This window comes from Ischnura elegans, chromosome 9 (genome assembly GCF_921293095.1).
Source record: "Ischnura elegans chromosome 9, ioIscEleg1.1, whole genome shotgun sequence".
Taxonomy (NCBI): domain Eukaryota; kingdom Metazoa; phylum Arthropoda; class Insecta; order Odonata; family Coenagrionidae; genus Ischnura; species Ischnura elegans.
The window spans coordinates 593,421-616,388 of NC_060254.1; the positions used below are offsets into that span (position 1 = coordinate 593,421).

A 22,968-nucleotide genomic window follows, 5' to 3' on the forward strand; every position below is an offset into this window, starting at 1 on the left:
TCATTTCGTAAAATGCTAAAGTACCGAAAAAGACACTCACGGCGACATTTAAAAAAAATCAGCTCTGCCTTACTAAAAGTCTGCTGTTCCGAATGGAAGCAACTATCTAACAGAAATGAATGCGTTTAATATTGAGCAGAACAAGAATGCTTTGTAAGCAAAGTGAAATTCTTTCAATAATATAAACTTAATTGGTCAATTGTCTCTGAAACCAATATTGTTAAGTTAGTTTCGCTATTCAAAACAACCGCAGGCACTCGCAGCCTTACTGCGCATGAGCAGAAAGAAAACAATCGCAAAACGTATTCCCAATTTCAAGTAAATATCACAACGTCGTAACTTTTGATTGCTTGCTGACGATCGTCCATACACAATCGCACATACGGCTTACGTTCGAATACCGAGAACTTAATCGAGAGTGAACGGATCTCTAATGATCGAAAGGTAGCCAAGTTACACAATCGGCCCCCGTTCTTTTTCGTGGACGGAGGGGAATGGTAGAGAAAGAAGGGGAGGGGCTCGGTCGTCTATGGCGCACTTCAGTGGCCTTGCATCTTACCCGCCATCTGTTGTAGCCACCACGCACTTGAAGCAGTGAGCTGCATTTCCAGATACCTCTTGGTGAGCATACCTGATGGACCAAATACACCGCACGTGAGCAGTGCAGTCATGAACAGTGAACTGGGAGTTTTAGAGAACTGTTCATTTATAACCGGTTCATCACAGTGAACAGTTCGTTTTTGACAGTTCGGTTCTTTTTTACCCATCTCTACATTTTGTTAATTAAAGAATTATTTCTGTTTTTCAAAGTGCTTCCTTTTGGTAAACACCTCATCAACTTTATGCAAAATAAATTCCATGTTTTGTGTAAAATGTTGATATCACAACCACATTTAGAAGATTCTCGATTAACTGGGTTTTTTATTATCTGGACTTAACCGTACACATCCACTACCACGGAAAATCGAGAGAAGATTGCATAGGCACATGGTTTCTCCTCTGTGGAATTTTTGCACAATTAGTGCCATTCCTGACGACTTGGGGAAAGCAAGCCGCTGGCCAGTACATGCTTATTCTTTGAATAACACTAAACAACCCACAGTGTGCAAGGGCACAGACATTTCTTGAGAGAAAGCACATGAGGGGAAGAGTCCTCACAAGCAATCCAAGCCTTCGTTGCACAAGAACTGCCACAGAAACTCAAAAAGAGTTAATAGTAGTACTCACACAGGATTTCATTCATACATACAAAAGAATTCCACCACATTTTGTATCTCTGGACATTAAAAAATTCAAAACCAAAATAAAAGATTTGCTTCATGACATCTGGTTTCACAGCACTAAAGAATTCATGGAGAGTATATTTTCATAAAAATTGTAAAATTATCTCCATCTATATTTTTTTATGTTGGTACTGTGTTAAATACAAAATACTCACAAGTTGCATTCATTTCCATGTTTTTCCTATTTCTCTCTGCATTTTTAACGCTTCATAACATTCTGTAGAGTTATTTATTTATTTTTTTACACGACCGCTCCATGCAAATGGTCTGCAGACAATTACCTAATTTCTAGTCTATTCAATCCTCTTCCCCATCCGTGCTGAATGAACTTCTGCTCGAATCCCCATCCCCCTGCTGCTTCAAAAAAGCGGCAATGACGGTGCAGCGGGCCGTGCCGCACTCACACGGCACTGGGTGCTGCTCCACGCACGGGTCAAGTGCCTGAACGTGCATGGCATAGCGGCGTGAGCAGTCGGCATCGCGACGCAGACTCACCTCAAAGCCAACCACTTCTCCACTCTCAACAGACCACTGAGGCACCCACGGGTCCGAGCGTGGGGGCCACAACACCAGCGTCTGCTTCCAGTGGGTTGGAGGGTGCAGAGGCGACGTAGAAAGCACAATGTCATTAACCGGAAAGTGGACGTCAAACCAAAGACAGAGACCACTGTAATCTGTGCTCACCTCTCCAGACTCACCCCCTAGAAAATGGCAAAAGGTATTTTAACACCATGTATTACAAAGTCTGGAGATGATAAAATTATGCAAATGCTACTGTAAAAGATTAATTGTCGACATGGTTATCAACAAATTATGCCAACTTCAGCTCTAGATATGTTTGTCCTCAACGCCCAACATGACATAAAGGCGTAGGGGTTAAGATAGTTGTGAATAAAAAGCAAGGACTTCGTATTTCTACATAATTTATCAAACCAACCATGCTTTTGACATGGTGCATTATCATCAGAGGCAAACAGATATTAAAATACAAACATACACTTAAGCGTTACGGTAGTGATGGCTGGGAGCCATTCTGGGCGACCGATGCCAATCGTTTTTTCCCTCTGGCAGAGTTCACATACCACTCGATTGCGGAACAACTAGCAGAGATGGAGACTTGCAGTTTTCTTCATTGTATTTAGGAGACGTTTATTCACATATAGGACGGAAATAAATAATAATGTGTCCTCACGTGATCGAGAAAATCATGTTGGACTTTGGCTAATTATAACTTGCCTCCAAGCTAAAACCATAGAGTAAGTATATTATAGAGGGCTCACGGCATAGGAGGAAATCGTATCGACAGTTTTAATTCTCAAAAAGCAGGAAGGTGGCACGAGAGTAGCTAGCCAGAGGCGAGAGGGTCTTTTTCTTCAAGGTCACCTCGCCTATCCCCTTTCCTTCCCGCTCCCCGTCTTCCAAACTCTGTCAGTACCCCAAGCATCGAAGGAAGGGAAGACTGAGAGAGCATAGAAGGAGAGGCGGCGCACAAAGGCCCAGATCGCGAAAAAGTTTGACCAAAATCATATTTTCGTTGGATGTCTTTAAAAATTGCTCTCTACACGTTTTTTGGCATGGTACTTTCATTTCTGCAGTTATTTTTGCGAAAAAATATTATTTTAGGCGATACGTGGAACTTTAACTTATTATATGGCTAATCGTAACGCTGACTGCATAGACGAACGCAAATCATGATAAAACATGAAAATAAATGATAATTAGTTATGAAGTATGAGTTAATGATCTTTGAAATTAGTCAATAAATAAAGAAGGCTAAAAAGAGGGTTGTTGGGTTCATTGACTTACGTTAAAGAGGTGCGATTTCCAGATTTCGTGAGGTTCTTCTGTATGGACTAAAAGTAATTTTTAAATAAATGTCAAAATAGTATTTAAGTGACTCTTTTATTCTCATATAAGCATGGTTAATGATTTATTACTTTACGGATTATGTATTATAATTATTCATCATCAGATTCTTCCCAATCCCACCCATCCCTCTCTTCGTATTCGCTCGCAGAATTTTGAGACTCTAGCAAGACCAAGATCACGAACCTCCTGCGAAAGATCTTTAAGGCCCCAACATTTGTTCAGTCAGTTCCTAATGTGCTAATAAAAGGGTTCGATGTCAGGATCAGTCACCGGAAAATATCCTCATTCGTATGAATTCGAGATATTTTTCTCGCGTAACGCTCGCGGTATTTTCTAATATCTTTATTGCGAGATACCTGGGCCTCCTCCGATAGTTCTTCAATAGGAAGAAGAGCCGACTCGATTACATCTGCACCATGTATGCACTTTGTGCTCCGTGGGTGGCATGTAAAACCATCCATAATGTCTCACAAAATTTTACGCTGTATCTAAGCAGAACTTCTTAAGTTTTACCGGATCAATCAATAATCCGCAAGACAGAGATCTCAAAATTGTTGAGAATTGAAGGATTAACTCTTCTTCTACTCCTGCAAATTACTTGACTTCAAGCAGCTTCGTTTTCCTAATTTTGGAGCGCGTAGTAACGTCAGTGAATTGTTTACTTGGCCTACCCCTTTGTATATCGGATGTACCTGTTAAAAAATGAGACTACTAGAACAATATCCCAGGGGACCCCATGTCACCATTAAAATACTAGGAAAATACGAACCCGAGGTGCTTGGAAGGTTGAGAAATACATCAGGGAAATCAACAATTTTGTTCAACCAGTTGCCATTCCTCTAAAAAAAGAGATTGATCGTGAACTAGCTCGCCATCTTCTCTCGTCAGAATAAAAAAAATCATGTTCAAAAAATTAATAAGCTCAAGTTTTGCCTTTCATCTCCGTGTAATCTGAAACAACCCCCTAGATATGCATTCAAATTATTTTTCGAGCAACTATGGTTTTCTCTTTTTTCTCCAGCATTTTTCCGTGCAGTTCTCGCCGCGTAAATGTCCATGAAATTTTTGACAGTCAACAATAATTACACAGGTTTGTAAAAAGCTACACAACAGTCCTCTTTCTACAAAGTTTAAATATAAAATAGAAGGGAAAATATGAAAAATAGTGCGTGCCTCGTCTCAGACCAATTTAAAAAAACGGAAACTAGAAACGGAAATAAATGAAACAGTATACCTGCTCAATAATCCTTATTTATGTGGTTGTCAGGAACTAATAAATTACTGAATCACATTTTTTTAGTTATCACATCACTATAACTTCTTTGTGAGATCACTGTTAAACACAAAAACTGTGGCCAAAATAGGACTTCTCAATTAGTAATGGGTATGCGTTCAAATCGACAGAAAAGGAGAAACTGAAGGGTACCAAAATGTTTTGACCGCTATTTGGACGGAGTTAAAAAGAAGAGCCATGGAAATGTGGCCATTCCCCCAGATAACTTGTAGGGGTAGAAGGGATTGAACGAACTACGGCCGTTAAACAGTTTAAAGAAAAATTAATTCCCCAAGGCCGTACTCTTTGATGGGCAGATTGCTAAGGGAGGTAATTGCGAACGGGAGGTAATGGCAAGATAAGACACTAACTGAAAATACAAACGTGAAACTCACCCACGCACCTCGCGGATTTGCTCAAGGGAACAAATGACCGCGTGGGACACACGCACTCAGGTTTGTGGAGCCCTCGCTCACGACAGTGACCGTCACACACACAAAAGAAAAAGACAAAATAAAAACACGCTCTCAGTCACGCACCTCGCGGATTTGCTCAAGGGAACAAATGACCGCGTGGGACACACGCACTCACGCACTCAGGTTTGTGGAGCCCTCGCTCACGACAGTGACCGTCACACACACAAAGGAAAAAGACAAAATAAAAACACGCTCTCAGTCACGCACCTCGCGGATTTGCTCAAGGGAACAAATGACCGCGTGGGACACACGCACTCACGCACTCAGGTTTGTGGAGCCCTCGCTCACGACAGTGACCGTCACACACACGGGAGTGGGGAAGGTAGAAGGGTAAAAGTGCCCAAGAAGTATCTCCTGACACCAGGTGTTTCTCCTGCCAAGCAGGCCTCCTCAAAGGAGAATGTTCAAAAGTATTGCAATTTTGAGCGTAGTAATGCTCGTTGATGGAGAGGTTGATGTAATTGGTCGAACGTCAAGGGTTGGGGGAGGTGAGTAGCCAATACTAAGGAGGGTCAAGAATTGCGGAGGTGGGGGAAGGAGTGGGGGTAAGGAAGTCGTTGGGATAAGGAAAAAAGGGGGGAAATGGAAAATTACGGAGCGGTTGGAAGAAAGCCGTTATTAGATGTTTTGTGTTTTGAAATCAGGGAAAAAAGGCAAGATGTTGCTGGACCTTGGTCACTGTTCATGGTTTTGCCTTGGTGTTTTTGTATGTGTATAGATTCGTAAAAGTCTAATAAATAGTCAGGGGCGTGTTTTATAAGGCTGATGTCATTAATGGTGATAGGATGAGAATTGGAGGCCATATGATGCGCTACGGATGATTTATTGAAGTGGCCGAGTCTAAAGCACGCAATGTGCTCTTTGAAGCGGGTGTTTAAGTTCCTACGTGTCTGCCCTATATAGGCTATATTGCTCTCGGGACAGGTGACTTTGTATATTCCGGACTTCTGCAGGGGTTCAATCTGGTCTTTAGGGTTTCCAAGGAGGGTTATGAGTTTATTGTTCGACACATAACACTGTTTAATGTTGTGTTTTCTGAAAACACCTTCGAGTCCTTTAGTGGACGTGGGGTCAAATGGCAGTTTTACGTATTTTTGGTCTTTGGATGAGGTTAGTGTCGTGCTGTCTTGTATGCGTTTCTTGTGTTGCGAGTGAGTGTTGTGAGTGCGTGTGTCCCACGCGGTCATTTGTTCCCTTGAACAAATCCGCGAGGTGCGTGACTGAGAGCGTGTTTTTATTTTGTCTTTTTCCTTTGTGTGTGTGACGGTCACTGTCGTGAGCGAGGGCTCCACAAACCTGAGTGCGTGAGTGCGTGTGTCCCACGCGGTCATTTGTTCCCTTGAGCAAATCCGCGAGGTGCGTGACTGAGAGCGTGTTTTTATTTTGTCTTTTTCTTTTGTGTGTGTGACGGTCACTGTCGTGAGCGAGGGCTCCACAAACCTGAGTGCGTGTGTCCCACGCGGTCATTTGTTCCCTTGAACAAATCCGCGAGGTGCGTGACTGAGAGCGTGTTTTTATTTTGTCTTTTTCCTTTGTGTGTGTGACGGTCACTGTCGTGAGCGAGGGCTCCACAAACCTGAGTGCGTGAGTGCGTGTGTCCCACGCGGTCATTTGTTCCCTTGAGCAAATCCGCGAGGTGCGTGACTGAGAGCGTGTTTTTATTTTGTCTTTTTCCTTTGTGTGTGTGACGGTCACTGTCGTGAGCGAGGGCTCCACAAACCTGAGTGCGTGAGTGCGTGTGTCCCACGCGGTCATTTGTTCCCTTGAGCAAATCCGCGAGGTGCGTGACTGAGAGCGTGTTTTTATTTTGTCTTTTTCTTTTGTGTGTGTGACGGTCACTGTCGTGAGCGAGGGCTCCACAAACCTGAGTGCGTGAGTGCGTGTGTCCCACGCGGTCATTTGTTCCCTTGAGCAAATCCGCGAGGTGCGTGACTGAGAGCGTGTTTTTTATTTGGTTTTTTTCTTTTGTGTGAGTGGGTCACTGTCGTGAGCGAGGGCTCCACAAACCTGAGTGCGTGTGTCCCACGCGGTCATTTGTTCCCTTGAGCAAATCCGCGAGGTGCGTGGGTGAGTTTCACGTTTGTATTTTCAGTTAGTGTCTTATCTTGCCATTACCTCCCGTTCGCAATTACCTCCCTTAGCAATCTGCCCATCAAAGAGTACGGCCTTGGGGAATTAATTTTTCTTTAAATTGTAGGGGTAGGGTTGGACCCCGTAAAGAGAATGTGAAATGTTTAGATTTTGTGCGAAAATGCATGCTAGCGGCGGACCTGCAATACAACTCGTCCAAAAGGAGGCGGGTGGAGGGTAAAGACCTCACCTATTAACACGTGAAGCTTCAATTGCAGGTCAGACCCCCCCTAGGAAAGCAATAAACTCAAGTTGGGTGGTGCACCAAGTTAAGATAACAAAAGGTCCCGACTAAGGACCACTTCCCACGTCCCTAAGGTCCGGCATGTGTTCGGGAAACGGGTCTCTTGCCACTTCGGATTGAAAGAAAGGGAAGCCGGTAGTGGATTTTCCCATTAGCAGAGCATGCAGCCTATCGTATTTACTTCAATAGATTACCAAAACGCGATTGAAGTCGTTCTGAGAAGCGATCGAATACAATACAATTAACTCTAAAGACCTGAAAAGAAGGAAACCGGTTGGGTTTTTAATGCATACTGTGTGGAATACAACAAAGTTTATTTTTGTGTCCATAAAATATTTATTTTATTAATTAAAATGCTCATTTGAGAACTTTGTTGTATTCCACACAGTATGCATTAAAAACCCAACCGGTTTCCTTCTTTTCAGGTCATTAGCGTTATCGTAAACCTCTAGATAAATACCTGAAAATATCGAAACCGGTTGAGTTTTTTCATTAGTACTGTATTGAATACTAAATGGTTTACTTTTGAATTTATAATGTCACCATACCGCGAAGTGAATTCACAAAACATAATTCCGAATATATATATACGTTCGTGATCGTCTATTTCATCGCCTGGTGTGGTTCTAAAAGTAAAAATGAGCAAAAATTGGTCTTTAGCAACTGCTAGATTAGGAGAGGAAAAATTTGATTTAAATGCACGTTTACAGCACTATTCATAACATCTTCTCAACCACAATATCCATCTAATTATTAATAATATTTTCACCGCGGGAATAAACTGCCTCACGTTTGTATCCTGCCGTTTTATTCTGCCCTCAGCCTTGCTAATAAGGGACATGCAAATATCCTCACTTATCGTCAATTATTATCGATAATATACGGGAACATCGGCGACCAATTCCTTCTCCATCATGTTTAGCATGCTTATTCCAACGCTTTCATACCCCCTTTCCAGCCAAGGCCAAGTTCAGCATTCCTTCTGTTTTCTTTTTTTCGCCTCTTTAATGTTCAAGAGGCCTGTTCAGACAATTTCGCCTGCTAAAAAAGACAGAATCCTTCACTTCCATAAGCTTCCAAATTTGTTTACATAAATATCGTCTTTTTCCTTTTCCTTTTCGTCCAAATGATATGCATCGTGGGACACCCCCGTCCAGTTGCATCAAAATATTTGCAATTTGCATCAAAATTTTTGGACAAATATTTTGATGCAAATTTGACCGAGGGACACCGGCTTCACCTATGTGGCCTCTGTGTCAGCGCTTGGCGATGCTTTTTTGTCAAGGGCCCAGTGAATGGTTGGTTTCATCCTATTGGATGAAAATTTAGAACCTGCCCTATCCATTTGGACAAAACGGTGTTTTGTACAAATGATAGTACCAAAAGCCAGTAGGATGAAATTTTGACCGTGGGATAGGGTGCGCGTTAGTTGCATCAAATTTTGATGCAAATATTTTGATTCAAATTTGACCGTTGGATATCGCACAGTGGGCGGTAATCGAAAAAAGCCGGACAAAATTACAAAATGACTTTTTTTGAGTTATAAACTTGAAACTTCGCAGGTATACTCAAAACTAATTGAAATTTAAGGATATGCATTTAATTTTACAAATATCCTACCCGATTCTGAGATACACAGGCTTAAACGTGAGCAACGTTCCATAAAAACGCCCGTCTTCAATTTTCTCTGAAAATCTTCCAAAGTAAGTAGAAGGTGAAGTTGTAGGTGGATTCATGCAGAATAAAAAACCACATAATCTGTTGGCATGGTTTTCTTTCTTTAATTTTCAGTAATCTTTAAGAATATCATCGATCAATTCTTACCGTGCAGTTACAAAATGGCGGATACTGTTTTGCGACAAAGTTCTACATTGAGGTAGAGTTTCAAATGATTTTTCGGCAAAGTCACGCAAAGTAACTTATATGAGAGCATTCTTTGAAGATTTTTTTAGGTGTTTATGCAGTTATCTTGGAAATAAGTTTGCGACGCCGAAAATTACATTGATTTATCGATCGTGCGGCAGGGTTCGTCTGCGCGCGTCGGGAGTTGGATTAGCCGCGACGCGGTAATGTTATTGAAACTGTATGGGTTTTAACGCTCAGCATTCACCGTTTTTATGTTTTGCTTCAAGACACCGATTCTCAAATGGTCTGTGGTGAAGACAGTGGAAGTATTTTTGCCGAGGTGAGTGCACGTTTCATTGAAGTTCATTTCGTTTTCTTTGGATACGATCGAAGACCATGCTTCTATTAAAAGCGTTCACACTTCGAAAAAGTGACTTGTTTTCCCGGGAATCATACAAAAGACCTACCAGAAAGATACCAGCTGAGACTAATACCTTCTTTACTCTCCGATCCCTCACCCTAAGGATTTTACTGCGAAAACGGACGTTTTATGACACCGCGTAGCGGAGCCTTAGACCGTTTTAACGGGGTATGTCCACGGGAACATCTAATATCTAATAAGAATATTTGTATAAATTTGTACTATTTCAAACTGCTCTAAAACATCAAGCCTTGTGCCGTTACTGAAGGGGTGGAGAAAGTTCTGGTTGAAAATGACAAGAATGAAAAGTCTGTACCAAATGTTTGGCGATAAGTGACGTTTCATCCCAGTTTCCTGCACCTTCTATGTTCTTTCATTCTCATAATAAAACTTCTGCCTGTTCGACCAATGAAACTCAAGTGGCATGATTCACAATTAACTTTGTAAATGCCGGATTGATGGATGGGTTCTATTTTGTCTTTGTTACGACACAGAACTTCACCGAGAGTGCAAGGGTTGTAAAAAGAAACATTGAATTTATTTTTGGGGAATTTGTTTGCAAGCCTGTTGGAAAGGTCTCCCACAAAAAATGACCGGCACCAATTTTTAGAATTCTCTGTGATGGGGGAAGGGAGCAAAGCTGTGAAATAGCTCGCGTTTTCAACTTTCTCTGAAGGATTTTAGTTTAAGTATTAAAGCTGTAGCCATTTGAAATTGCAATTGATTTCATTGTGGATTATCATTCATATTATATTATTGTGTGAAATTATCTAATTGTCTGACAATTCCGGTCCAGCGGCAAATGATGTACTCAACATACTTAGCGGTACCAGAAGATGTTAGATGAGATAGAATGCCCGAATCAAATAATTGGCGTTTTGAATTGTCCGTAAATATTTCGGCTATTACAGGTGAAAGGGAATACCACATCGCAAGGCCGTCTGTTTGGTGATAAATATTCTTATTGTACAAAAAATAATTTTGGCTGGCACTCTGTTCCATTAGGCAATGAAGTTCACAAGACACACTGATTTTAATATTGTGGTCTCTCAATAAGTAACAAAGTTGTTTGTACAGGTACAGAAGTAAATAGATTTTTTAGGTCAAATGAAACTAGCTTGGAGTTGGATGGTGACGTATGAGGTGTTGAAGTTTCTGTGGCAAAATGATGGGGCTATTAATACTATATTTTGGTGAAAAACCAGGCAATTGCCTACAGATGATATTTAATTTAGGGGCTAATTTATAAAATTACAGCAGGAAGATAAAGCTTTTTTAACACTTTTTTGGAATCTATCCGTTGGATCACGGGGGAGAATCACGAATGAGGTATCCTCCAACACAGCATCACATTTGGCGATGCATGAGACCTTATTACGGATTAGCACACTGTTCCTTTTTCTGCTTTGGAAATAGTAAAATCTTCTTCGTTTACCTTCTAATTGATTGATCAAAATCAACTTGGTTGTGATTAACTTTCATTCGGTGAGATTTACTTGGATTAGCAAAGGTAATATAATTATATATATTGCTCAATTTTATTTTCCTACATTCTCGCGCCGGAGGGCTACTTGTACGTCGACTCCGTCGAAATGTTTTTACATCAGATGGAAGTTTTTTAACCTTCTATAAACACATCACTAGTTTTTACTCGTCGGGACATAAGTCCCCAGCAATGGAGGAAAATGAGGGTTACACCTCGGGAAAATCATTGATAGATGACATTTCAGCCACTCAGAGGAAGTACCTCCCGAAAGGCTCGTCAACAGGTCGGTTGCAGTTCGAAGTTTGGACTTAAAACTTTATGTTGCATGATCTCTGCCTTCTCTTCGGGTTTCCACCGCGTCCGTTGCCTTTTGGCGAGAACAGTTTCGACAAAAGCCGACGGACGCGGTGGAAACCCGAAGAGAATGCAGAGATAATCTGATCAACGCCGCGAAAATCTTCGAACCTACTTTATGTTGCATGATTATAACAAATCCTGTATTAGTGTTGAAAATCTGTATTTAAATGAATAACTTGTTATCAAAGACAAAAAATAGGTTTTGGACTGTTAAAATGTGTACGAAAAGCAATCAATATCTAATATACATAGAATCAAATGTTTTATAACAATTAATGAATGGATAACTCAAGATTCTAACGCGATAACATATTTTAGCCTACGAATTAGGATTCCCCATGAGGCCTACGAAGCAAATTTTGCTTGCAGTTTCTACGCAAAACTGCATAATAGGAGGTTTAATTCCGAAAAAGGGGAGGGCGGATAGTTTTGAATCGCCATATTTTTCTAGTGCCGCAGCAACTTACAATTAGAATATGCCAAAAATACTCCATTCGATATTGCAATATAAATGCTCACCGCATAAAATGTATCTTTGGATATTTAGTTTTTCGGCCCCTGGGGGGGCCGAAATATGATATAATATAATATGATATAATGAGGCAAGAATTTAAGCAATGAGTGAACCCGGGCCCAATCGCCGCCGCTATTTGTTTTACTTTTAAGAACCTCAACTAAATGCTAACGCTTAAAACAAAACTTTCCTCAAACGACAATGCGTCTTGTTATTGACGAGACGACGATTATCACAACTATGACCAGAATGAGGTCTCAAGGAAAGACAAAAACATGCATTAGATGATCCCCGGCCCCATACGTAAGACCTGAAGTAGAAAACTGGTACAGCCGAAAGAAACCTTTCCATTTTCGACGTGGTAACAGAATGGGCCATTACTCATCCCGCTATCGAGCAAACAAATCAAGGTCACCGACCACCCCTATTCCCAAAAATGCTACTGCTGATCCATTCCTCTTTGTGTTCGTTTGAAGCTGCGCGCTTAGGAATTCATTACCAAATACTTTTAAGCTTTAGTTACCAACTGTGGTGAAGAGGCTATGACCATGGAAGAAGGAGGAGAGGAAGCGCAGCTCCCATAAGGCTAATGGGTATAAATTTACAGTGCTGCACTCTGGTGGCCAATTCTCCCTCATCGGCGCCAATTTCAAAATGGCTGACGCCCACAGCGACATAGACACCACTACCTTTATATTCAAAACGTCTAGTTGCGACGTTATACCAGATATGGACCACCGTGGCTTCAAAATAACTACAAAGTTATTTATGATCTCGATCCGTTGAAATAAAAACTATCCAACGGTTTTAAGCCACTGGCTCTACCCCAAATGGCCTTGTCTAGGCAATAATAGTAGACAACAGCAATGAATTATGCATCTCCTTATCAGACGTCTAAAATATGCCACTATAATTCTAAAATAACTTGGGATAAAAACACAAGACATTAAATGCATACGAATAGACCCCTCCTTCTTCCATGCTATGGCCGTTAGCGAAAGGCAAACAGTGCATTGTTGTTCAGTGTAGAGATCCAATCTCGCATTCCCTTTTTATTGTAATATTCCGGCACTTGTAAATAGCATTTACACTTCACCGTGTTGTAAATAGCATTTACACTTCACCAAAGTGAGGTATTTCCTATCTGAAGTTCTGAAGCACACTACGCGAAATGTATTTCATTCGATATGTTCCCAGTCAACACAGTATTCGTAATGAGGTCTTACATGAACTCATACGTTGGACTCCTTTAAGATTTCACATTAAGAGACATGAAAGGGCCTTTAAGACCTCACACTTCATGAGGTCACATGAATGATGTCTTTAAGACCGCATTCTTCATGAAGTCTTGAAGACCTCACACTTCATGGGGTCTTCAAGATCACACACACACGAGGCCTGAAAAATCAAGTCATGTATATGTTAATGAATTATAATTTCAATCGTAATTATATATTTCTGCGTGTATAATATTTTTTCTTCCTTCAATTAACTCTTTATGTTAAGAGATGGGTTCGTAAACTTCTCCCTCCGATTCTATTAAATAAGCTGACACCTCCACTTTCCGCTAGGTCCGCCATTGTGTTGTCGTGTTATTCTACTGCCTTGAGCTCAGACGTCTAGTTTATGATTAATGTCGTGTGTACTTCATGGCCTATAGTTCTTGCTCGTGTTTTTCCTTGTGTCTACGAACGTGAATCAGGATTCCATCGGATATGAGATCGGCACGAACCTTGTGGACATCATGATGTGTTACGTGCACGGAGACTTGGAAGGTAAGTTTCAATGATTTTATGTGTCCGATTCTTTATCCACTTGTTAATGAGAAAATCCATTAATTATACTATTTTCAAAGCTGGTTAAGTTCATGCGTATCATTGATTATCGGTAAATATATCCATGTAAAATATTTAGGTGGAACACGTTTTGTAACGTGCCTTTGTTGTTGTTCATGTTTTATTTCATTCTTTCATCGTATCCTTATAAATTTGCTGTTATCGCATTTTAAATTATCTCCGCTAATATATATCTAGTACGTGTTCCAGCAATGTTTTTATTATCTCGGGTTCACAAAACAGTTTTCCCTAAGATCATTGAAGTTTATATACTTCTCATTTCTCAAAATCATGACGTAAACAAACAAAAGTGCTAACCGATTTATAATTTGCTTGATTTCACTTCGTAATGTAACTTATGGAACGATAAAGCATGGAAATAACGTTCACCATGTATTTAAGTTAACGTCTAAGAGCATTCTAATGCAATAGGAATGTAATTAAGTGTAAGAGTTAAACAAAAGTAGTTCACTAATTCGGTTACTCCTAAAATTAACCAAGTTAAAACGGTCATCTTCGGTGCTAAAACCGGCCCTGGGAGTATTTAGGGACTGCTAATGAGATAAATAGTCTTTATCTGGTTTATTTGATGTTATCATGTTATCAATTATAACTCTCAACAAACTTAAGTTCAATGTTTTTTTGCAGCCTCTCTTATGAAATGGAACCCGACATCAGCAAGTAGTGTCGCCTTGGAGAGAGTGGAGAGGCAGTGGCTGTATCAAGCAGAGCCCGCGTAAAGTATGCAGAGAGGAAGAATTCAAAAACTCGTGATGTTTGTTTATTGACTTAATATTATGAAGAATAAATTTATAAATATCATGAAGTTGTCTATTCCATTTTGTTTTTCTGCCGTATTTCCACCTATGGTTCTCATTAAATGTATTATTTTGCTTTATTTTAATTGGATACGTTGGGTACTTATGTCATCGGAGAATTTTCTTAAATAAAGGTGAGTAAAGTATTTTGAAATCTTAATTAATGGGCTGGTAGGGGCCCCGGCGTTTTTGTAGGCTATTTCAAAGCCATCTATCGGAATTATTACGAAGTGGGTAATTTTTCTGGTTCTCCAGGTAGTTCCATTATCACACACGTGGAGGCGCCACATTTGCGCCTATATCATATTGGAACTGTTATAGGAGTCCTATAAGACCTCTTGACTGAGCTCCTTCAGAGTCGTGTGAGACCGAGAAAAGAATTCCTATACGAGTGCATATGACCTCACGGAGACATCATTATGAGGCCATTTGGGACTCTTTTGTAGGAGTCCTACAAATTCGTCAGACTTCTTTACGACCTCACGCATGAGTCATACGTGTTTACTGGGTTGATCGTTCAACGATGCGATGACCATCAATAAGATTTATATTGTCTCTGGAAGCGAAAAGATCTTCCCTCACGGAAAATCTCGTCAAAACAAAACCCTCGCCTCGCCAACCTATCTGATGGCAAAACGAACTCCTTAGGAGGCGGGAGCTTTCTGCGTAGACCCAGGCCAGTAAGGAAAGCCTGACGAGGTGCGGCCATTAAAAATGCATAACTCCCTTTGTAATTGAGATAAAGTTACAACTCTTTCACCAAAAATAAATTTATAGTTTTGTCCAAATTTCATACGCAGCATATATGGACCTATATCGTAAGATACGAAAGTTAGCAGGCGATTGATTTTTACCCTGCAAAATTCCAAATATTTCGTCCGAAAGATATATAAACACACATAACAACGTTGAAACTGAGTTATGAACAAATTAAAGTTTACTAGTATGGAAAAAAATGTGCTATGAACATTTCCTGCAAGTTTCAACTTTATACTAAGAACAGTCTGCCGGAAAATGGATTAGGAATATAAACTCGGAAAAGTCAAGTAACTAGCCGAAATTCGAGAAAATATTTTTTATAACAATTGTTATAAACAAAATCGAATAATTAATGTCTCCACTTAATGTAGCAACCCTTTCTGCTCCAGAATATATTTTTAGACTTGTGGAACGAGCAAATTAAAAAAATTGCCAAAATTCTTCTAGTGACATCTGGTTAATCGCTCTAGAACTACACCAAAAACGTATACGATTTTTGTACGTGTGGTGAGCTCTCTATATATACTTACTCTATGCTAAAACATAAAAATTCTAAATTGGTCATCCTGTGGTTGCACCTTTCTTCCACAATCACCTTGAGACCCACAGTTCTATGTCAATTCACGTGGCCTAAAATGGGTCCACCATGGAGTACTGCAGGCCCAAAACGATGACGAAGGACGTGATTCGAGCCAATTCGAATTTCTTACTTCCCCTCACCCCGCTCCAACCTCCCAACAATGGCAACGTCGCAGAAAGTGGAATGGGGAGTGATACTCTCAAACGAAGGCCCATCTTTCCAGCTCTCACCAGTCGCAGTCAAAACAGGGAGATTAACTAAACGAGCATCAGATTAGTACTCTTAGGTGGGTTCACAAGTCGAAGGAGGCTGCTATTGCAGTAGTTTCAAAAAGATTACTTGCGACTAATTTCTACAAAGAAGGGACTCAAGAGTGCCAATACGCTTCATATAGAAAAACAAAAGGATTGACAGTTGCGAAGGAGAAATAATTTTATCTTTCTTCTCTATGATAAAATTAAATGAAATTTTGACTAACCAATTATCCCGCACAAGAAGTAAATTGAAAAATAGCAATCTGTAATTATATTCTTCGCCCTCGTAGATTACTCAACATTTCACGCTTGAGAAATACCGCTTACCGCTATAGCAGTCAACTTTGATGTGTAAACCCAGCTGTGAAGCTGTGGAGAGGGAGAGAATGCAATTATTTTTTACTTTGCTGAGTAGGAGCGTGGAAACTTCCAAGTGGCACGGTATGAAATCTTTTGCCTCTGAAGTTTCAGTTCGTTGGGAGAATCGGTAATGGTAAAAGTATTAACCTCAAACCTTGCACTTGTTTAATACCTAGTTGCATCTTTAGAAGAAGCTTCAATTCTTTTCAAAACACAAAATTAAGTCTTCCATATTAAGTGGAGGAAGTGTTTGATAAAATATTGGGTTTGTTAAAGAATGAAGTACAGGGGTTTTGCAATATTGTGATGATTGAATGGATTGCGAGTGTAGGAGAAGGAATTTTGGACGGTTTGGTTGTGCAACATTAGCTTGGGAAGAGATATTATCGAGGTGAACAATGAATAGACTTTTTTTTATAAAACAATCGAAAAACGATTGGCATCGGTCGCCCAGAATGGCTCCCAGCCATCACTACCATAATGCCTTAAACAAAGAAGAATTCCAATTTATAGTTGCAAGTTAGAAAAGTTCTATGCCTTGTCTTTACACATGTAATGGTATGCAGTGGCACCTGCATTCATCATTCACCATTCCTAGTCCCTATTAAAGTTCCATAAAGACAACGTAATTTTTTTCCGCATCTATCGTTCCCCAAAGTAACGTTTTCCCGCATTGAATGTTTGAAGATCGTGGTCCGATCGTATAATTTTCCCACATCAATCATTTGATGAAAATGAGACGAAGTGTTTACAATGTGTTATTTGTGTCTAATGACGACAGACACATAGTTTGAGTCTTCTCCAGGAGATTGAACTACCATAGGGAGAAGCCAAGTGCCGTAGAATAGTAACATTAGTGCATTTCCGATGATCCGCTATCCCCCTCCATTCAGCACTCACCTCCCCCCCTCTGATGCTTTCATCTTCTACAAAATCAAACATAAGGTCCCAGCTCGTGCAGGGATTGTATTACGAAGACCTTAGCTTCTAAAGAAAATAAAGAGTTACACAAGAACAATAAAAACGTTTCTCACCTCACCCATTCTCGTTCTGAACTTTTTCAGCCTACCTGCTTCAAAGTTCCCAATTTCTGGAGGTCGACAACTGTTAAATACATGGATTTATTTGTGTGTGTGTTGGTCACATTTGTAATGTTTCGCATTCACACGATTTGTGTTCTTTTGTTTTTGTTGTTATGTTGACTTGATTACTCGATGTTTGTATTGTCATTGTGATTGTATGTATTTTGAGTCTGTGACAGTGGTGGAATAAAAGGACAAGAATATTTTAACAGATTATGAGACTTAAGCGCTCGGAAGAAAGAAAGACAAAAAAGTAAAGCGAAAGAAAATAAGCAAAGCCAGAAAAAGGATCAAGTTGAAGCGAGCTGAAGCTGCCGAAGCTGATGAATCGGAATGGCAGAGGACGAAGCAGTGCCAAAGTACTTGAAATTAGATAAAACGAATTATTTTTCGTGGTCGGTGACCACAAAATCAATAATTGCGTCAAAGGGGATGTTGGGAAGCCATCTCCCCAGGCTATTTGCAAGAGGGTGATGCAGATGAAACTGATACCTTCTCATCAGAAGAGGTAAAAATGAATGATAGGGCACTGTGACTCATACTATTAACTTTAACCTGGATCCGCTCAAAATATTTTTTTTTAGATTAAAAATTTATATTCTAGGGGAATGCTTAGGGCCTCATTTTTACTACATTCTTAAAATATTACAATGATAGGTTGTGTAGTTTCCGAGATACAGTCTGTGACATAAATGTCACATTGGGCGGATCTGTTGTCTTTTGGTGCAAGGTAATGTTTCCCCGGAAAAAGCAAACATTTTGTGCATTTGAGCTGCAGAGTTCATTTAAATGATAAAAACACTAGAAAAACATTTATTTTGCACATATTATTATGTATTTACGTACACTGTTTTCAAGCTTTTGTTTAAATTTAAAGTCAATTATTGAAAATTTAGCAATAATTTTCAATGTTTCATTGCCCACGATTCACAAATTTTTCGATGTAAAGAGCAATTTTTTAAAGTGTGCAAATTTTCTGGATTGTTTCAATGTTATTTCACAAATGCTGGGTATATTTAAATGTATAATGTTTATATTATAAAGTTGTCAAATACACGTCAAGAAAAAATATTTTTAATTTTTGTAAAGTTTTCGTCAGGAGTGTTATGAAGTTACAGAACCTTAAATTGACACAACCAATGGATTTGCTGAAGGTACATTTAAATAATATTTTTACATGGCTAATAAGTAAAATAGTTGAAAATGCATTTCCCCATTTTTGGAAAATACATAGATAAAATACATATTTGAAAAATATTCTCGCAACACTTAAGAGTGTGATGTAGCATAAAATTGAATGAAATTTGAATCAATTTGTTTCAAATAAACTAAAGATTGATATAGAGTTGAATACCGGCGTATACGTACCATTTTGAGTGCTAATATGAAAAGTAATATTTGTCCATATTACATGTATCGCATGCAGTGCGGTTGACGGAAGTGCAATATTCTCCAGCACGGCGACGCCAGCTTTTATTAGTATAACATGGACAAAATGATCATTAGCATCATAACATATTTGTCTGCTTCTGTATTATTTTTATTTTTTATTTTTTTTATTTTAATAAAGAGATACACATACAGCAATACTGCCAATTTAAAGTGCACTTATAATAACAAATATTAAATAATTAAAGAATAATTATTGGATTACAAATTCAAATAGAATAAAAAGAAAAACAAACATTTATCCGGCTATCTAGTCATTTATGCGATAAATATGTTAATGCCCGATGAGTAAAATTTTTAAGTGTCAGACCAAACGGATCAATATCACTCGGTAGAGTATTTATTAAAAGGGAAAGCCTATGGAAAAGTGAGCGCTTAATTACAGATAGCCTGGGTGTAGGAATGTGGAGTAAAGAAGTAGATCGGGTGTGGTAGGAAGGTACTCTGATGTTGAGGAAGGAAACAATGTCAGGACTGTCGAAGTGGGAGTTAAGGGTATTATAAATGAATTTGATGTCTGATTGAAGTCGGAGAAGGGATAGACTAGGGACGGATAAAGAGGATAAAACTGCACTAGTACGTGACTCCCGGAGATTTGGGTTTCTAAATTTTACAATTTTTGCAAAAAAAGTTGTAACACTGTTAAGGGTGGCAAGATTAGTGGGGGCAGACATTGACCAAATTGGAGAGCAATAGTTGATTACCAGAAGAACTATGGTTGAGAAGTAGGATTGGAGTGCCTTAGTACTGGAGATATCCGTGAACCGGTAGAGTAGTCCTAAGAGTGACATGGCTTTAGATTTTATCGCATGAATGTGTTCAGAGACCAGAAGTTTTTGGCCCACAATAATTCCAATATCTTTAATGGATGACACACGATTAAGAGGCAAGGAGTTAATTGCATAATCAAAAATGATAGGAGTTTTCTTCGCAGATATTGTCATTGTGGTGCTCTTTTTAAAGTTCAATTGCAGCCTCCAGAGAATGCACCACTCTGTGGTCTTTTTTACAGCACCCTTTAGCATATTACAGTCTGCGAGATTATTTATCTATTTAAATAGTTTGCAGTCATCAGCATAGAGTAATGTATTGACTTGGGAAGAACGGACAGTGGGGGCAAGGTCATCCATAAATAGGTTGAAGAGGTAAGGTCCAAGAACGCTACCTTGAGGCACTCCGGAGGTAACGTTAGACCACGAAGATGAGATACCAGCGAGTATTACTCTTTGGGATCTGTCACGGAGGAAACTGGACAAGAGACTGAGGAAGTTGCCATGGATATTAAAGCGGGAGGCGAGTTTATGCAGGAGAAGTTTATGGTTAAGGGTGTCGAAGGCTTTGGAAAAATCAAGAAAGATGGCGTCAAGTTGGGACTTTTCAGCCATCGATTGTACGGCATGTCGCTGAAATATGGATAGGTTTGTAAGACAAGAGCGCCCCGGAAGAAAGCCGTGCTGATCAGGGGAGAGAAAGGGAGAAGTAAAGTAGTAAAGTCGGTTAAGGATGATCCTTTCACATACCGAGGAAAGAACGGGAAGTATTCAGATGGGCCGATAATTAGAGACGTCATTTTTAGGGCCAGTTTTATGGATAGTGTAACGTCTGATTTTTTGAAGTTGTTATTTTGGTTGTGAAGGGTTTGTATGGGGAGAGGGGATTGTTGAGAGGGATGTGAAAAGGAGAGGCTTTGTGGAGTATTGTGGAGAGAATTGAAGTTAATAAAAAAGGTTATGAAAATTAATCGTCTTACGTTACAGACGTAAGTGTGAGCCCACGTTTTTCTGGCGACGAGGATGGGATGTTTGACACAGGTTTGGAAAAATTAGCCTGAGTGAAATTGAGAAGACGCAGCGGCCGGGTTGAGCGTTGGAACGGTTGCTGGTTCGAGGAAGCGGACTGGAGATGGTATTTGCTTCAAGGAAGGACGCACATTGAGAAGTTGGAGCTGCAAGCAAAGACGACTTGGTGTTTTTCGGAAGAAGTGGAAGTTTAATTCGCTGGTGTGGCGTTTTTGCTTCGGGAAAGGTGAGTACCCTTTTTGCCGGATGGTGTGAGCATACTGGGTGCTGTTTCTGACTTCCTCATTTTAGTGAGTTGTTTAGGTGATAGATTTGCGGAAAAACTTAAACAATGTCGTATTTGGCTAGAGTCCCTAAAGATGTTTTGTGCAAAATCGCATATGAAGTAGGAGCTGACGTGGGGAGGGAAGCTAGAGTCGTAGAGTACAAACAAGCGATACTAAAAAGTAAAGATTATGATGAGGAATTTGTTAAAGAGATGCTGAAGTTTTTGACTGAAGAGAAAAGATTGGAACGGGAACGAGAGGCAGAAGAGAGAAGATTAGAACGGGAAGCGGAAGAGAGAAGATTGGAACGAGAAGACGCTGAAAGACAGAGAAGATTTCAGTTAGAAATGGAGAAACTAAAATTTTCACAAACCAATTTAAACCACGAGTGTGATGGATTGGAGACGGAGACCGCTCAGAGGACACTGCCGAAAATAGATATAACTCCGCATATGGATAAATTTGATCCTCACGGGGAAAACATTAGTTTATATCTTGAACGTTTTGAAAGGCAGACAGATAGGGCCGGTATTCCGGAACACCAATTAGTATTTTACTTGACGGGATTACTATCAAACGAGATTAATGATATAATTTCTCGAGAACCTAGGGAAAAAGCTGATAGTTATGAATTTGTGAAAAATTTACTGCTTAAGAAATACAAATTGAGCTCAGAAATGTTCAGACAGTTATTTTACGAGCAGTCCAAATCAAATGGTATGGCGTGGAGTGATGTAGTATATAAAATGACTAATTATTTCCAAGGATGGATTGACGGGATGGATATAATTTCTTTTGAGGAGTTAAAAGGACTGATGGTGACTGATCAGATGAAAAGAAAAGTACCCATAGAGGTGCGAGATCTCCTGATAGACGAATGGCCAAATTTTAAGGATCCGAATGTATTGGCTGAGAAGTTGGATAGTTTTGATGCTATTAGAGAAAGCATGGGACGGAAAACCACGGATCATTACATTAAGGATCAACAAAATAAAAGGATCCAGTTTACAAAGCCGGAGACTGTTTCTGTAAATTCTGATGAAGAAAGGCGTGACTTGGCTATGGAAAAGATGCCTAAATCATCGTCTTCGGGGCTTAATTTCGAAAAGAGGTTTCAACCCAAGTGCTACGGGTGTGGTTCCACTCAACATTTTCTCGCAAATTGCCCAAAGAAAAAAACGAAGGATAACGAAGAAAAAGAATTCGTTGGTTCTTTAAAAAATGAAAATAATAAAAATATGTTTGGCAAATACTTGACAGAGGGAATGGTAAATGGGTATTCAATGAAGATATTACGAGATACAGGTGCAACAATCGATGTAGTGGCTCAGAAATATGTTGCCCCACACATGTATACAGGAGAAACTGTTTGGAAACAGCAAGCTTTAGAAGTACGCGATCGTTTTCTTCCTATAGCAGAAGTAGAAGTAATTGGAGAGTTCGGTCGAGTATTTGGGAAGGCTGCGGTAGTACAGAATGATTTGGATCGCGGTGTATATATTTTGGGAAATACCACCGCAGAACTAATTGAAAAATCTCAATTAGAGCAACAAGAAAAACATTGGATAAATACGGTGCAGACTCGAGCGGCAAAGAGAAGAGGTGAATTAGAAGCGGAACAAATAAAACATATGGAAGAAGGGAAATATAAGGAATCTTCAGAGGAAATAGGCGATATAGACTCAAATCAAGGAGGAGGATGCCGGTTTGAAGTCGGCAGAACGCCGAAAGAGGCGAATAGCGTGATCTCAATAAGACAAGATGAATTAATTGAAGCACAGAAAAATGACTCATCGCTACAGGAATGTTTTCGGGAATTAAAACCCGCAGGGGCAGAGAGCAAGAATGATGAAGGATTTTTTCTTAGA

General features: G+C 39.7%; 1 protein-coding gene across 7 annotated transcripts in view; it reads right to left on the bottom strand.

The window, feature by feature from the left end:
* Window positions 1-22,968, bottom strand: part of LOC124166097 (probable protein arginine N-methyltransferase 6.2) — a 192,062-nt gene that overhangs the window by 86,693 nt on the left and 82,401 nt on the right. For 3 of the 7 annotated variants that reach the window (XR_006866397.1, XM_046543729.1, XM_046543728.1), the window contains exon 6: window positions 1,565-1,984. Coding sequence is in view for 6 of the 7 variants with exons in the window: in XM_046543729.1 (XP_046399685.1) it covers window positions 1,581-1,984 (404 nt within the window). In the remaining variant the exon portion in view is untranslated. Of the gene's footprint in view, window positions 1-901; window positions 1,985-22,968 lie in introns of those variants that run through there. The other 4 variants (XM_046543731.1, XM_046543730.1, XM_046543733.1 and 1 more) reach the window with 2 other exon arrangements.